At 41.5% G+C, this 17108-nt stretch overlaps 1 protein-coding gene across 2 annotated transcripts in view; it reads right to left on the bottom strand.

The window, feature by feature from the left end:
- The window catches only part of DCBLD1 (discoidin, CUB and LCCL domain containing 1), a 68541-nt gene extending 59592 nt beyond the window's left edge, over positions 1–8949 (bottom strand). Inside the window, exon 1 of one of the 2 annotated variants that reach the window (XM_033102851.1) lies at positions 8666–8949. In XM_033102851.1, the coding sequence (XP_032958742.1) occupies positions 8666–8918 (253 nt within the window). In that variant the 5' untranslated portion in view covers positions 8919–8949. The remainder of the gene's footprint in view (positions 1–8665) is intronic. The other variant, XM_033102852.1, reaches the window with a different exon arrangement.
- Between the last annotated feature and the right edge of the window lie 8159 nt (positions 8950–17108).

Here is a 17108-nt window from a genome sequence, read left to right as displayed (position 1 = left end):
CAATGCTATCTCTATCAAAATGCCAATGGCATTTTTCACAGAACTAGAACAAATAACCCTAAAATTTATATGGAACCAGAGAAGATCCCACATAGCTACAGCAATCTTGAGAAAGGAGAACAAAGCTGGAATATCACACTACCTGATATTAAACTATACTACAAGGCTACAGTAATCAGAACAGCATGGTACTGGCATAAAAACAGACACACAGATCAATGGAATAGAACAGAAAGCCCAGAAATAAACACACACCTATATGATTAATTAATCTATGACAAAGGAGGCAAGAATATACAATGGGGTAAAGACAGTCTATTCAATAAATGGTGTTGGGAAAACTGGATAGGTACATGTAAAAAAATGAAACTAGATCATCTTCTTACACCATATACAAGAATAAACTCAAAATAGATTAAAGACCTGAAACCATAAAACTCCTAGAAGAAAACAAAGGCAGTAAATTCTCTGACATTACCCTTAGTAATATTTTTGTTGACATATCTCCTGGGGCAAGGAAAACAAAAGAAAAAATAAACAAATGGGACTACATCAAATAAGCAAAGGAAATCATCAACAAAATGAAAAGACAACCTACTGATTGGGAGAAAATATTTACCAATGATCCATCCAATAAGGGATTAATATCCAAAATTTATTAAGAACTCATACAATTTAACACACACACAAAACAAACAATCCAATTAAAAAATGGGCAGAAGACCTGAATAGACATTTCTCCAAAGAAGACATGCGGATGGCCAATATGCATATGAAAAGACACTCAGTGTCACTAATCATCAGAGATATGCAAATTAAAACCACAATGGGATATCACCTGACATTTATCAGAATAGCTATCATAAATAAATCAACAAACAAGTGTTGGTGAAAATGAGGAGAAAAGGGAACCCTCATGAACTACTGGTGGGACTGCAAATTGGTAGCCACTATGGAAAACAGTATGGGGGTTACTCAAAAAATTAAAAATAGAACTACCTTATGACCCAGCAATTCTACTTCTGGGTATTTATCTGAAGCAATCCAAAACACTAATTCAAAAAGATATATGCACTCCTATGTCCACTGCAGCATTATTTACAATAGCCAAGATATGGAAGCAAACTAAGTACCAATCAACAGATGATTGGATAAAGAAGTTGTGGTATACTTGTACAATGGAATATTACTTGGCCATAAAAAAGAATGAAATGTTACCATTTGCAACAACATGGATGGACCTCAAGGGTATTATGCTAAGTGAAATAAGTCAGCCAGAGAAAGACAAATACCATATGATCTCACTTTAATGTGGTATCTAAAGAATGGAATAAACAAAATAGAAACAGACTAATGGGTACAGAGAACAAACTGATAGTTGCCAGTGGGAAGGGGGTGGGAAGCTGGATAACAAAGGCGATGGGAGTAAGAAGTACAATTGGTAGTTATAACATAGCCATGGGGATATAAAGTATAGCACAGGGAATATAGTCAATAATATCGTAATAACGATGTATGGTGCCAAGTGGGTACTAGACTTATCAGGGGGATCACTTCATAAATTATATAAATGTCTAATCACTATGTTGTACACCTGAAACTAATATAAAATAATACTGAATGTCAAAAAAATTTTTTTAAATAAGACAAAAAAGGAAATACAAAAAAAGAAAAAAGAAGCAGTCAGTCCAACTTAGGACGTGAGCTGTGTTACAGGACAACTGAACCTGATTTCCTTGCAGGAAAATAAAACATATGTGGGCGGGGGTCAGTGGTAGATTAAAAGTAACTTAAGAGACATATAAACTAATTACAAAGTGTGGCCCTTTTTTGGATCATTGCTTGTACAAACAATCGTCAAAAGACATGTTTAGGTCAACTGGGGAAATGTGAATATGACTTGAGTATTAGATAATATGAAAATATTACTATTAGTATTTTCAGGTTTGGTCATGGCATTGTGGTTATGTAAGAAAATGTTGAGAGATGTGAATGAAATATTTAGGGAAGAAATACCATGAAGTCTTTAACATATTTTAAATACCTCAGGAAAAACAGAGTGTCTGCTAAGATCTTAATAATATAGGACAGCAACTGCAGCAAAGAGGATGAAAAACGAAAAAGAAGACAAAGTGTTTCCTACCTAAAAAGCGAGAGGGTCTCAAAAGATTTTTAGACTCTTTTGAGCCAGGAGTGACTAAAGGTACAGGGACATTTCTCTATCTGTAGAGCTAGGCCATCTTCTATTTTAGTCTTTTAGCAAAGCAGGGACTTTGTAGGGGCGAAAAAAAGAAAAGTCACATCTTGGTCCATGTAATTCTCAAAATAAGCAGTCTCCATTCTAAACTCCTGGGAGTAGGTGCAATTCAATAAACAGATCTCACGTTCCAGTAGTCCCATGGGCTATTAATTCTCAAAAGCATCCTCTTTTGGGTTGAAATCAACTACATTTCGATCTGAGGTGAACTTGCTTGTGTGAAAAGCAACAAAAAGGCTGGACTAAATCCACTCAGCCATTTAAAAATTAAGTGGGACCCAAGGAGATGTTTAGCTATTTTCCCTGTAGAAAACTTTATGCAGTGGTAATTCAAATTTAACTGGACTTCATAATTTTTAATATCCATTGGCCTTGTTCTTGCTGAGAATAGTGAAATAAAGTTTTGTTTTCTTTTCCTTTTTTCAAGACTAGAGTGCTCCATAAATATTATTTACATACAACCTTTAGGCCCATCCACTAAACGTACTCAGTCATGAAATGGAAACACCTAGTTTGAAGCCAGCTTTCCCACAAATGCTGTGTCCTCGTGCAGGTCACTTATTCTCTCTGTGCCTCACTTTCTCACCCGAAAACTGAGACCAACAATATGTAAATTGATAATCTCATCCAAGGACCAAGAAATACATCTTACCTTTCTAAGACTGAGTACATTTACAGTTAAACTTAATATGTTTTTTTCAAATAAAGTATAGACAAATCACTTCTGGCCTCATAAGCAAGGAAGAGCCACTTGAGTCACAAACAAGACAAGACTCTTGACAAGACTCACAGCTGATGAGTCCAAAGAAAATTTCTACTTTCATGTTGGATGTTCCTCAGTAGCAATAAATTACTTGAAAATGAGATCTTAGATTACCTGAAGGCTAACTGTAAAAATAAATATAAACTTGCAACTTTTTTTCTAAATAATATTGTTAAAACCTTTTAGTAAAATGTTAAGTTGAAAAAAAAACACAGAATATAAAAACATGTAGAAACTAGGTAGTAGAGTATCCAGGTATTAGTTTTATTGTACTTACTATAGCTTACACATATTTGATGTATATAATTTTTTCAGCTAATATTTAATACAAAGAAATAATAGACAGTATATAAGTGTGTGTGCATATGTGTATTTGTTGTGGGGATATATGTTTGTGTGTGTGCGTGTGTGTGCACGTGCACACATAAAAAAATGTGTCCTTAGTAGTTCTCTGTATAAGATTTTCCTTGTAGGATTATGATGTATCTGCTCAAAATTATTTGTCGATACCCTACTTTTTCTTCCACAACTGCTCTGCCTTGTAAGCATTAGGGGAGATCTTTGGGAATGCAGTCAGGAAAAGAAAGCTCCATCCTAAAAGAAATTTACTGTTTTTTAAAAAAGCTCCAGTATAGCTTTATAAAAATGGAGGGATGGGGTAACAGAACCACTTAGGTGTTTACCTTGTTTCAATGTTATTTGCAGCTTTTCCTAAAAAAAAAACAAACCAAAAAACAAAACAAAAAAAGCAAAAACCACAAAAAAACCCCCACCTACCCTAAAATTACGTTATATAAGACACACAACAATTCTGCAAATATTGGGTATACTTCCACACAGACTATAGCTCCCAAGGAGATTGCTCATAAAAACTAGATTAATATATCAAGTAGAAATGGCAGTTAACAGTCAAGGCATCCATGACAATCTGGCTTGATACAGTGCTAATGTCATAAATGTCTAAACACTGTCCCCAAATAATCTTTGAGATGAAATAGACCTTTGATGGCCTCAATGTATAAGCATCTGCAGATCTTAGTGGACCACTGACCCACCCTCAGTCTACCACCTGCTTTTCTATTCTCAAGACTCGCCAGCACTAACTCAGGGCCGCTTTCCTATTGTTGCCTAGAAAAGAGGCTCAGAGTTTCCCAACCCTTTTCACAGTTGAATTTAGTTATTTTCTTGAATACATGCACAGTGTTTCCTAAGACATCACAATAGTCATGTATGCAATTTCTCTTTAAACAACTTAGTGAATATTACCCTTCACCTCATTTCCTGAAACCTCAGCCACAGCATTCAAGTGTTAACTCAGGAAACAGCTAGTATCTGGAGCCGGTTATCTACCAGGCACTGTACCAGCTACTGCTAGTGACCAAAAAAAAAAAAAAAAAAAAAAATAGAGGCTCCATTTCGTCTCTGCTCTCATGGATCTCAGACTCTATCCCATTCCACACCCTCACACCCCACCCCCAAAACAAAACAAAACAAAACAAAACAAATCTCTTCTTCAACTCCCACTGAAAGGCAAGTTTGGGAGTTGGTTCCAAATTCATACTAGGGCTCACAGAATTTATTTCCACATCAGGTTAGAAACTGCCATGTGTTCTCCCCCTCCCCCATCAATTAAGTCTCTCCCACTCCCTCACCCCCAAGGCAAACAGCTATTTTTTTATATATATATACAAAGCAGAGAATGAACATCTGTTAGATGACAGCAACATGACTCTTCAGTTGCAAAAAGGCAAAATCCTAGTCTAATGAAAAAACAAAAGCAATCTGAAAGTCTGGCAGTATTTTGTTTTACATCCTCAATGCTAGACTTCAAATATAGCAGAATGAGTTCCTCTACTTTAAATCCATATTTTCAGACTTTTAATTTACAAACAACAGTTGGACTAGACATATAATTTTATTACTATCTTGTTCATGTTTTGATTCTCAATTAGAGTCAGCCCTGAGTCTGTAACAACAGGGCAACAACTGTATTTCCACTACCTTCTCCCCCCGTCCTCACTGAGCACCTATCCTCTTTTGAGCACCCATGATGTGCTGGCCACTGTTGAAACAACAAGGCTCCTCATGGACCTTGTATTCTTGTAGGGGAAATACAGACAGACACAATAAAAGTGTAAAGTCTATACTCTGTTAGGAGATGCTAAGTGTTCTAGAGAAAATTGAAAGCAGGAAAGGGAATACAGAGTTATGGTGATGATGAGAAGGTTACAGGTGGTTATAGACATTCTCCCCAAGAAGTCAACACCTGAACAAAGACTGAAGGAGGAGGGAATCATGTGGATATTTGGGGCAAGATGGTTCCAGGTGGAGGGAACAGAACATGCAAAGGCTCTGAGGTAAAAGGGTGCCTGATATCTTTGAGAAATAGCAAGATAGCCAGTATGGCTGGGAGTACGTGTGAGTGAGGTGGAGAATGAGGTCCAAGAGATACTGGGAGAGGCAGAACAAAGGGGCGCCCATATTTGTCAAATTAATATCAATAAACAGTAGTGAATTACAAGATAGTTGGCCTTTATTGAGCACTTACTATGTGCTAAGTGTAATTCCAGAGGGTTATGTGTAATCTCCTTAAAAATGCAAAAAAAATTGGTTGCTCTAATTATATATAGTTGACCTTATATTTTAGGACACACATAGCAGTAAGTCCAAAACTCTATGGCAAATATTTCCCTGAAAAAGTTCTTTTTCTGCCTTAACATGACTTAACCCTTTGCTAAATGCTGCAATTAATTTAACTGCCTCATGCATCTTAAAAATAAAAATATAATTCTTTATAAATATCAGATGTCTTGCTAATTTCCAAGTTATGGTTTTTTATATGAATTTCAAGTCTGTTTTAGTACCACAAGGTTAAAGGATTCCATTTATGCAATGAAAAGTTAATAAATACAGCTTGGGACATTATTCAGAGTTCAAATCCTGCTTTAGTAACATCTTTTTACTTGTTTAATGAATACTTTAACATAATGTCTTTCTTTTCCTAAAATAGGTATATGGCATAACTTAATGTTCGAGTGTTACACATTACATCTACTATAGCAAAAGATATGGTACATATTGTTCTTCTGGCATGTTCTCTTCTTACTGCTTTACTTTCATTTAAAAGGCTTCCTTACACACAGAAATAAGCAAGAGAGCTGGGCTTGTTAAACAAAATTAATTAGTGGAAGCACCAGATGTACCTTTATAAAGAACTTTGATAGACCTTTTATTACTTAGTTTCCACTAATTAGGAAATTATTTGAAAATTGTCTCCTAAACACAAGGAGATTGTTCAGTTCAACCCAAGAAACATTTACTGAGCATCTTTGTCAAGTGTGAGGAAGATAAAGACCATCCCAGTTGCTCTCCTCAGGAATTTACAGACTACAGGCCTGACAGAATCTCAGACCTTGAAGATGAAGGTAAGTCTAGGGCAAGTGCACATACTGATGCAGAAGGTGCCAGAATAAACTTGTGCTTACGTTTTTAAAAAACCACTCACTCAAAACAGCAGATATTAGCTATCCCACATCTAACCAAATATAATATAAAGGAGCAATGACTTAAGAACAGACTTTCTAATATTCTAACATTAAATTGTCTATGAAACCGATGGTAGCACTTTATCATAACCATCGTCTTATAAAATGTTTCTACCATTTCAAGCTGATTTGAATCAGAAGTACCTGGGGGACCTTTTTAAAAGCACTTATTCCCAGGCCCCACCCACTGGAAATTCTGATTCACAATATGGGGCTGAGGCTTTATAAAGCTTCCAGAGAGAGTGGTGATCTGCAGGTTGGGGAGGCAGAAGCATCAGACTATGCTGACTCTAAGAACAATGAAGGTCAAATGTAATAAATGGTGTCTTCTTACCCCAAACAGACAGTTACGCTAAGGCTGCCTTCTGATCTTCTAAATGTTGAGAGCACTGGTATCACTTATGGCACCATCCAACTGCATACTCAGCAGCGTATCTCAAGACCAAACATGGGTGTGAATGCTTCAATTTATGGGAAATGGAAAAATAAGTGACCAAGGGCAAATGAGGAGAATCACAAATGTGAGAAATACTAAAAAAATCATTGACTATGCCTCTTCACTCAAGAGGTAACAGAACTGGAGTTCCTAGGAGATTTTTTTCAGCACATGTCTCAAATCTAAGTTTTACTTTTTTTGTGATTGAACACCTATACCTTTATTGGTTCTCTTAACATCTTAAATATATAGGATGTTTCATGGAAACTCAAATGACAATATCTTCTTCTATCAGTCAATTGCAATAGTCTCAAATTTGAAGCTTGGTAGGAAATCTAAGCAATCACTCTTGTTGCCAGAGAACTGCTCTACCAAGCACCTCGTTAACAGCCTGGGTGACCATATAGTATCTGAAACTTCATTTGGAAAGATGGGTAACAGTTTTGGCCAGATTAGTACAGAGACACAGTGTTGCAGTGATGTGCATTATTAAGCATGTATCTTCAAATAGGAACTTGAGAAACATTTTTTAAAGTGCTTAAAACACCCATGATAAAATTCCTACATATTTAATAAAAACATACATATTTATTAAAATTTTGCAATATGCCTAGCATTCTGTGAAAATAGCAAGACACATTGTGTCTAAAGTTTAGCCTTAAAAAAAAAACATATTGGTATGTAAGCAAACTTAGTAACTACTACCAACTTCTTGAGTATCAATGTTTCAGACTGGGAATGGATATATGGTTCAGTGAAAAAAAGCCAATATTTGGTTGTTTTGATTCCTTGACTCATTAGAAAGCACGGGGTAGAGGAGCTGTCAAAAAATTCTGGGTAGATTCACTGCTATTAAATCGCCTCCGTTGTATAGGGGCAGAAGTAAGGGAGGAGAGGAACAAGAACCGAAAAAACTCCACAGAAAGCGGTCCCCTGCTATCAGTAAAGAACTCATTCACAAAGATTTGCCTAGGCTGGTAATCAGTTCACTGCTTCAATCTGGTGGAAATGCAGAGGTAAACCGGGTTGTGGGTTAATTACGTCCAACTTGAAGCCAAGAACCAGGTCCAGAAGACTAGCCTGGTCGGGGGTCGACTCGCTCGAACACCCAAGGAGCTGAGCCACCTGAATCCAAGTCCGGGAGCAGGCAGCACACTGGTACTGGTGAGGGGCGACGCGGTCGGGTCAACCTCCGGCAAACTTTGCCCGACCACTCCTTACCCGGCGCACACGCTGGGATTCCAGCCGTGCAAGGAGAGGCGACAAGGAGGGCCCGGACGCCCAACCACTGCACAGCATGGTCAAAAGGAAGCTTGAGAGAAGCGTCCCCGCTCAGGGCTCTTCCCTAAGGCGGCCAGGATCGTCCGCTCGCCACCTCTGGGCTATGTCACTTCTCACCCCGCCGGCGGAGTCAGGAAGTCTGGAAACTAAGTGAGGGGGCTGCGAAGGCTGGAAGTGGGGAGGTGCCAAGTTGACTCTCTTGTTTGATGGGCAAAGAGGAATTTGTTGGGGGAGCGATCGGAACGCAGTGACTTATTTTATACTCGAGCCGCCGTCGGCCAGATTGAGCAGGACTCCGCGGGGTGCAGGCGGCGACCCCGACTTCCTCCCGCGCTCGGTCCCTCCAGGCCCAGCCCGCCGCCCGCCGGACGCGCTCCACTCACCCAGCTCCTCCGCCCGCAGCCGGAGCGGGGCGGAAACCACCAGCAGCAGGGCCAGGAGGCCACGCTGGGCAACCCCCGCCAGCGCGCAGCCGCCGCGGGCGCCGGCCACCATGGCCCCGCCGGGCGCCAGCTTGGCAGGCTCGGCCTCCCCTCGGCTGGCGCAGCGCCGCCGCAGCCCGGGCGGGTCCGCCTCCTCCGCGGCCAAGCGCGGCGCCGGGACTGGGCGCAGCTTCAGCCCAGCACCGAATCCCATGGAGGCGACCCGGGGCCCAGCCCGCCGGGGGCGTCTCCCGCCCCGCCCAGTCCCGAGCGTGGGCCCCCAAAGTAGGAAGTCGCGCTCCCGGGCGGCGACGGTCGGCGAGGCCGGAGGCGTACCCGGCACTCCCTGTTTCACACTCCCCTTTTCCTCCCAGTACTCCACCCCCAGTACTAGTGAACCTGGGAGCCGGGAGGGCACCTGGCCTTGAGACCTGCCCCGAGCCGCGCTGTGTCCCGGTCCCCCCAAAGTGCCGGAGCGCGCGGTGGGCCCGCGGGAAAGGGGTGGGCATGCCAGTGATAGCAGCCCCGAGGGACTCGCAATACTGTGATGATAGATTGATAGTGATGACAATTAGGATCCAATTCAAGTCCCTCCGCTCATTCATTCATTCAAAAGTTAAGATCCAATAGTGTGCCTGCCAGACAGTGCTAAACCCTTGAGACACTGCAGACGTTAAAATTAACGAGGCGCGTAGATAATGCAATTTGCAATCGGTGACTTGAGGAGTGCTCGAGGAGCACATTCAGGGAGATCTAATTAGATGGCGGTTGAGGACACTGCGGGGGAGGAATCAGCCAGGAAAGGCCTCCCTTAAAAAGTGACATCTAAGCTGACACTCATAGGATGAGTGGGACTTGGGGAAGTGGAAGCAAGGGGACAAGAAAACATACAGTTTGCCAAGGAGCTGAGGGAGGAAAGGGCCAGCCGGAGTGGCTGCAGCAGGGTGAACAGGTGGGTGGGTGTATGGCCAGACGTGGAAGCCGGAGCACAAAGCAGGGGCCCGAACGAGGAGGGCCTGGAAGGCCACCCGATGGGTGTTTAATTTCATCCTCAGAGCAATGAACAGCCACCGAAGGTTCAGACAGAGGAGTGACAGGCTCTGATTCTCTGGGTAGGCGTGTGGAGAAGGGCTTGGAAGAGGGCAAATTTAAAAAAAAAAAAATGGAGAATTACAAGGCTATTACCGAGTAGTTGAATGGGGAACTGTCAGTGGAAATGAACAAGGAGAGATTAAATAGGTATTTTAAAGATTTCCTGATGTCTCTGGTCCGCTTGCAGTCCTCCGGCGAGCTTCCTCTGCTCGCTGCATAACGTTCGCACCACCGCTCGGCGCCCTGCAGTTTCCCTGGCTAACATGCAGCCCAGGTTACACCTGCAGGTGCTGAGAAGAGGAAATATTGGAGGCCGGGAGGACACAACAGCCCCTCCCAGGCCCAATATTGGCCCGTCATGTGCTCTTTGGATACCTGGATAGACTCCTTTAAAACATGCATTCCCTTTTTCCTCTGTCTTTAGTTTTCAAAATATTTTTATTTGAAATAGTTTTCAAAAATACTTAGTTGAAATTTCAAATGAGATTGTCTTTGGGGCTTTGCTTTCTCGAAAGCAGTAGAGCTTTGAGGAAAGAACTTGGGCTTTGGAAATCAGACTGATTCAAGTCTGATTCCCTGATCAGTCACTGACAGGGATTGATTCTCTCTGGGCCTCAGTTTCTTTCAGGAGGATAATTACCTAGCTTTCCTCCCTGTTACAGAGACGAAATTAAACACTATGTATATAAAGTTTTAGCATGTAAGAGGTATTCAAATAGTAGGTTTATCCTATTTGTATTGAAAGTAAATTCACACCCATGAAAATATTGAATATTCTCTCATACAAAGACATAAACAGATGCTTTGATACATTGAATTACTTCCTAACTCCCCTTTCTTCATTCTCTTCATTCTTTCTAAGAAGGTGAGTTTGGGTAGCTGCTGCTGGCTTCTAGCAGGTGTGGCTCTGTGAGCTATGAATGAAAAAAGACAATGGGAGCATTGATTACTATTAATAGTAAGGAATTCGCAGGCTGGTGGGCTCCCAAGACTGATCTTTCCCATCCCAGGTAATGCCTTGACGGGAATGGAGTTATCTACTCTACACCAGAATCCTGAGCCAGATCAGGGGAGAGATTTAGAATCTGGTAACAGTGAGAAAATAAACATACTAGCTGGGTCCTCAAGCTTTCATTATGCCTTTCCTTCCCTGAAAAATGAAGGGAAATCTCTAATGAAAAGCATAGTAAAAGAAAAATATGAAACTATAACAGATTATCAATTATATTTTTGTATCTAGTAAAATAAATAAGCCTGATTGAATTGATATACTGTACTTCAGATAGATTTTTGTTAAGCATGTGTACCCTGTTTTATACCTGAGAAGATTTTATTTTGATTTTTTCTTTTATAATGTACTATATCTCAAATTGTTATGTAAAAGTCTGAGATTCCATTAAGAAAAATTAGAATTGTTACGATACATCCACAACATCTCACATTCTAAGATTTAATAACTATGTATCATGTGGAACATCTCTCTGGAAGGGTCTATTTCACATTTCACCCCTCCCTTCACTCACCATCCAATCTTTCCTTATTTTGTATATCTTACTGCAATTTATGCTTGTATTTGCTAGCTTGTCTATAAAAATAGAAAACTACTGTGTTTCCCCAAAAATAAGACCTCGCCGGACCACCAGCTCTAATGCGTCTTTTGGAGCAAAAATTAACGTAAGACCCAGTATTATTATTATTATATTATATTATGTTATACCCGGTCTTATGTATTATATTATTATATTATATTATATTATATTATATTATATTATATTATATTATATTATATTATATTATATTATATTATATTATAAAGACCCAGTATTATACTATATTAAAATAAGACTGGGTCTTATATTAATTTTTGCTCCAAAAGACGCATTAGAGCTGATGGTCTGGCTAGGTCTTATTTTCAGGGAAACACGGTAACTGGTCAGGTCTGCTTTGTTTTACATGTAAAAGATGTATTTTGTTTTGCTTAGGTAAGACAGAATTTAAGCAGAACTGCAAGTCTAGTGTCATTTTATAGTAGTTGGAAAGCTTTAGACCATGTGTCATGTAGGGACTCAGCTCCTGCTCCCCGCACAAGAATGCAGGATATGGTGAGGCCAAAAAGGAACACCAACAGAGCTATGGATAGGGGGTTCATACCACTATATTCTAGCTGGCGGCTGGGTTGGAGATACAGGAAGCAGGAGCCACAATCTGCCGTCTGCTTCTTTGCCAACCAACACACACCCCCACCCCAGCATAGCCACGGCAGTTATATTAGTGACTAATGGCTAACTGGTGACAGCTAATGGCCACCCAGCCACGGCGGATGGCCATCTGATTACAGCTGATGGCCATATAATAACCGAGCCAGCACTTATTCACGTGAGGCTGAGAGCCTGAAAACTGCTCTCTGGGACTCTGTCCCCACACCATGATTCAATTTGCCAGCCTAATCAATTTTATCCTTAATATCTAATAACTCTGATTGTGACTCTTTGAAGAAGACCAAATTAGATATAAATTAAAAACTTTTATAAGCTTCTACTTCCTAAATACCCTCATTTTCCCAGTTTCACTCATAAATACATTTTCTATACGTGAAACAATGTGATGGAGATACAATAAAAATAAATACAGGTACCTCTCTCTCATTCGTGGTCTAATGATAGAAATTTGAGAACAGTAATAGAGGTAGATAAAAACAATGATAGAAATGGTTCAGGGTATTATAGAATCACAGAGGAAGGGTAGAGATCTGGATTTCGAAAGCCTGGGAGGGTGTGGAAGAAGTGAAGGTGGGAATTAGAAAGAAGATAACGTTTGTCAGATGAGAAGAATACCTTGTGAGAAAACTCAGAACAGTGAGCTTGAGACAGGAGTGGGTGACTGAAGGTGGAGTGGGAGGCAGGAGCAGGATTTGAGGGCAATGGGAAGGGGCGGGCAAGTGGAAGAACTTGTTCAGATTTGCATTTTAGAAAGACCACACTGGCTGCAGTGTGGGGAATGGATTGGAAAGAAGGCAGGGAGGCTAATTAGGAGTTTGTGGCAATACTCCATAACTAGAGATAATGCACCTCACCTCTTGTGCTTAAAGCAGGGGCGGGGATTTCCCTGGACCTGCAGCATCTGCAGTACCTGGCTGATTTCCAGAAAGGCAAACTCCTGTCCTCACCCCAGCCAGGACCCCAGAACCAGAATTGGCATTTTTTTTTTCAGGTGTACAATTCTGTATCACATCATCTATAAATCCCATTGTGTGTTCACCACCCAGAGTCACTTCTCCTTCCATCACCATATATCATTTTTTAAATTTTTTTTAGGGAGGGCGCAGCTCAAAGTGGCCCACGTGGGGATTGAACTGGCAACCTTGGTGCTACCAGCACCACGCTCTAACCAACTAAGCTAACCAGCCACCCACCCCAGAATCTGCATTTTAATAAGATCCTTATGCCACGATAAAACCATGGGTAGACCTGAGAGACAGAGGGTCAAAAGACAGACATAATTAAGTCTTAGGGCATAGGGAAGTGGGAGAGAAGAAGATTAAATGTTGAATGCAACAGCCAGAATAATTTGTGTCACCCACGTTACTTCCTCATCTCTAACTCCCTATGGACTTTTCAAAAACTCTTATTGCTGATGCTCATCAGGTAGTTGTGTCATCTAAGCTGCAGGAAGGAGTCTTTTTTTTTTTTAGTTTCCAGTGTGGAAAGCAACATACTAATTAGACATTTACACCTTCACAAAGTGATAACCCCCTGCAATCTACCACTCCTCTGACATTGTATATAGCTATCACAATACTATTGCCTATATTCCCTATGCTGTATTTTTTTTACATCATGTGACCACACATACACACACACACACACACACACACACACACAGAGTCTGACAATTAAGTTCGCAAACTTGTTACAATGATTTTGCTAACCTTTTTAGACATCAGAGGGATTATTCATTATGAATTTTTACCAACTGGACAAACAGTTAACCAAGTTTTTACCGTTTGGGAATGCTGAAAAGGCTGAGTGAAAAAATTAGACACCTGAATTTTTCGCCAACAATTCATGGCTCTTGCATCACGACAATGCACCAGCTCACATGGCACTGTCTGTGAGGGAGTTTTTAGCCAGTGAACAAATAACTGTGTTGGAACACCTTCCCTACTCACCTGATCTGGCCCCCAATGACTTCTTTCTTTACCCGAAGATAAAGGAAATATTGAAAGGAAGACATTTTGATGACTTCAGGACATCAAGAGTAATACGACGACAGCTCTGATGGCCATTCCAGAAATAGAGTTCCAAAATTGCTTTGAAGGGCGGACTAGGCGCTGATGTCAGTGCATAGCTTCCCAGGGGGAGTACTTCGAAGTTGACCCTAGTGACATTCAGCAATGAGGTATGTAGCACTTTTTCTAGGATGAGTTTGCAAACTTAATTGGCAGACCTCGTATATATATTTAATTATATACATATTTAATTATAGCTGACATTCAATATTATTCTACTTCAGTTTCAGGTGTACAGCACAGTGGTCAGGCATCTACACAGTCTATGAAGTGATCCCCCTGATAAGTCCATGCAGCAGGGATTCTTAAATACTGCCATTCACTGTGGCCAGATCTCACCTCCTGGTCCTCTTTTTTGTGGCCCCAGAAACTTGACTTTTGTCAATATGCTTGACTTTGGGGATACTGTTCCATGATTAACTTAATCACAGAAATATATAAACCAGCATCAATGCCAGTGTAGTAATTAACAGTAAGAACTACAAAATGGTGTACATTCTCTTCAGCCTGAAAACAACTTTGGAAGCTAGAATCCATCAGGGGTTGTTAGGTGAACATGACAGAAAAGCTAGGCTGATTATTTGAATGGCTCTGATGTTTGGAGACAATCCCGTAAGAGTGCTGGGTCCTTCCCACCCCTCACCCCAATGAAAGTGAAACCAGTATTCTGACACTTATTAAAACTGTAAGGAAGACTTTATTTGGGACTACTGCAATAGGGGTCAAGACCACGGCAATAGGGGAGAAAGAGCAGGCTTCACTCTAAATACAGCAAAGACAGCCGGCGACTTCCAGCCAAGGAGCGCAGTGAGGGGGCAGTGGATGAAAAATTACTAACAGAAGACAGTAAGTATAGGGGGATTCTTGCCAAGCCCACTTAACAGGATTCTTGCTGAAGACGGGTAAAGGACTTACGCAGCAAAGGTGGAGGATGAGGAACGTGATCAGACATCAAGGATGATCAGATCAAAGGTGGGATAGACTCTCTAACCTGACTCAGAAGGATCTTGCTAAAACTAGACTAAGCAAGCTGAAGAGCGGGTCCAAGGACGAGGCCTAGTCAAAAGGGGGGCTCAGAGGAGCCTGACTCTAGTCAAAGAGAGTGTCACCCCCAAGTGGGTATCTCTGTAACCAGCACTAAACAGCTAGAATCAGCAGGTCAAATCCTCTCCTGGGGGCAGAGTTTAGCAGAGCACTGTCAACACTTGCATCCTGAACTGGCCTTTCTCTAATTTCCATTTCTTCTTTTGATATATGTTAATATAATAATCAGGCTTACTCCTGCCTAGGCTTTCTCCCGTGTTCTCTTATTCTGTTTCTACTATTGATTGATTTGTGGTGTAACTTTCAAGGGGCAACCTTATTTTCAAGTTCTACTTGCCTGCAATGTGTTTATGTAGTTCTAAAAAAATAGTTTTGGAAGAACAACTCTAGGACAGCTATTTCCTAATTGTGTCCCCAGGAAACATGTTTATTCCCCCCTGGGAGATCTGCAGAGCACACTAAGCTATGAAGCAAAGAAACTTGTTGAAGCTATTGTTTCCCACATGTATTTGAGATATCATTTTTGTTTTCTATGGTGTGTGTGTGGGAGGTGGAGGGAAGGTGGGTAACTGCACAGTTTTTATGAACTGCACTTTGTTTTATTTCCCCCAAACAGGTTCAGTAGAGAGAAGAGGTGGGGGGTGGGGGTTCATCGCCCAGGCTTAAAAGAGTCTATCTCTGACCAGTGGCTCATTTCTGCCCTCTAACTTTGTGGGACATTGGGAGGGAGGGGATAGACAAGTGCAGACTGATGGAGGAGAGTTCCAGGCTTTGCTCATCACAGTTCCCTCCTTCAGCTCAGAGTCTGGGTCAGGAGGGAGGGAGGGGAACTTGGAGGCTCACTTCCACCCAGCAGGCTAAGCCAGGGTCCTTGTACTCTGTAAAAATCCCCCTAGAATTCCATAAGTCTTTAATAGCTGTCATTCAGAACCACCAAGCTAAAGGAGGAGAGCCCTCCATCTCACTCAATAGTCACAAACTATTGACCTGAGTGCTGGAATAAGAGCCTGAATTTCAGGCTCAGCTGACAGGCTCCAGTGCCTCATCTTTTCCCCTCTGGCTCTTCTATCTGAGCCTAAAACCCAGGGAAGAAGATCTGGAGAGGGAGTTTGGGAAGCAAGGGGGTAACTAACAGAGATAGCAAGAAGCAGAGAGTACCATAATGAAGGGAGGAAGCCCTAGGGTTCAGGGCTGCAGGGCCTCCCACACTGAGGCTGAAATTGACCTTTAGACCTTCAGGCTATGACCACTATGATTAAAACCAATATGGTCAGAGCTGAGAAACCTGAGAGGAAAGGATGGGAGAAAAGAGTATTTCCAGCACTGTCACACCCTTGTCCCCAACTCTTACACTCTTGTGATAATAGGGACAGGGGAAAGGCTGTGCACAAGGTGTCAAGGAAAACAGGGTCTGACCCTGGCTCCACAAACTCTGTGACCTGGTGCAAGTCGCTCTCCCTCTTTGGGCCGTAGTTTACTCCTCTCTGCAAGGAGGAGGCTGGACTGGATGGTCTGTGATTCCTCCTGCTTAGACATCCAGGATGCTGTCCTGATGCTAATGTGAGCCGCTGGGGAAGTGGAGGTGATCCCTTGGCATCTCTGGGAAACATTGGAAGCTTAAAACATTACACAAACAAAAACTTACAAGGAGAAGTAGCTCCCATCCTCTGGCCTCCCCACATGACTCTCGGAAATTTAGACTTGAGGGCTGAGGGTTTCAAAGAACAGGTGTGTGATATGGATGGGGTGAGAGTAGAACATCCATGAAGACATGCATGAACACCTCACAGTGAGGGAAATCACGAAGTTTGAGACAAATGAGGGCTCTCCATTCAAAAGCCTGGACCATTGCTCTCAACTTCTGCTAAGAGATTAGGGTCTGATTTTCATCTTCTTTCCTTCTCCCTATGTCTCTGTATGATATGACTTTATAGTTTGAAGAAAACAAAGACCATTGTAGCCACCAGTCCATTTAAATAG

The sequence above is a fragment of the Rhinolophus ferrumequinum genome, chromosome 3 (assembly GCF_004115265.2).
Source record: "Rhinolophus ferrumequinum isolate MPI-CBG mRhiFer1 chromosome 3, mRhiFer1_v1.p, whole genome shotgun sequence".
Classification (NCBI taxonomy): Eukaryota; Metazoa; Chordata; class Mammalia; order Chiroptera; family Rhinolophidae; genus Rhinolophus; species Rhinolophus ferrumequinum.
This window is presented reverse-complemented; position numbering and strand designations above follow the sequence as displayed.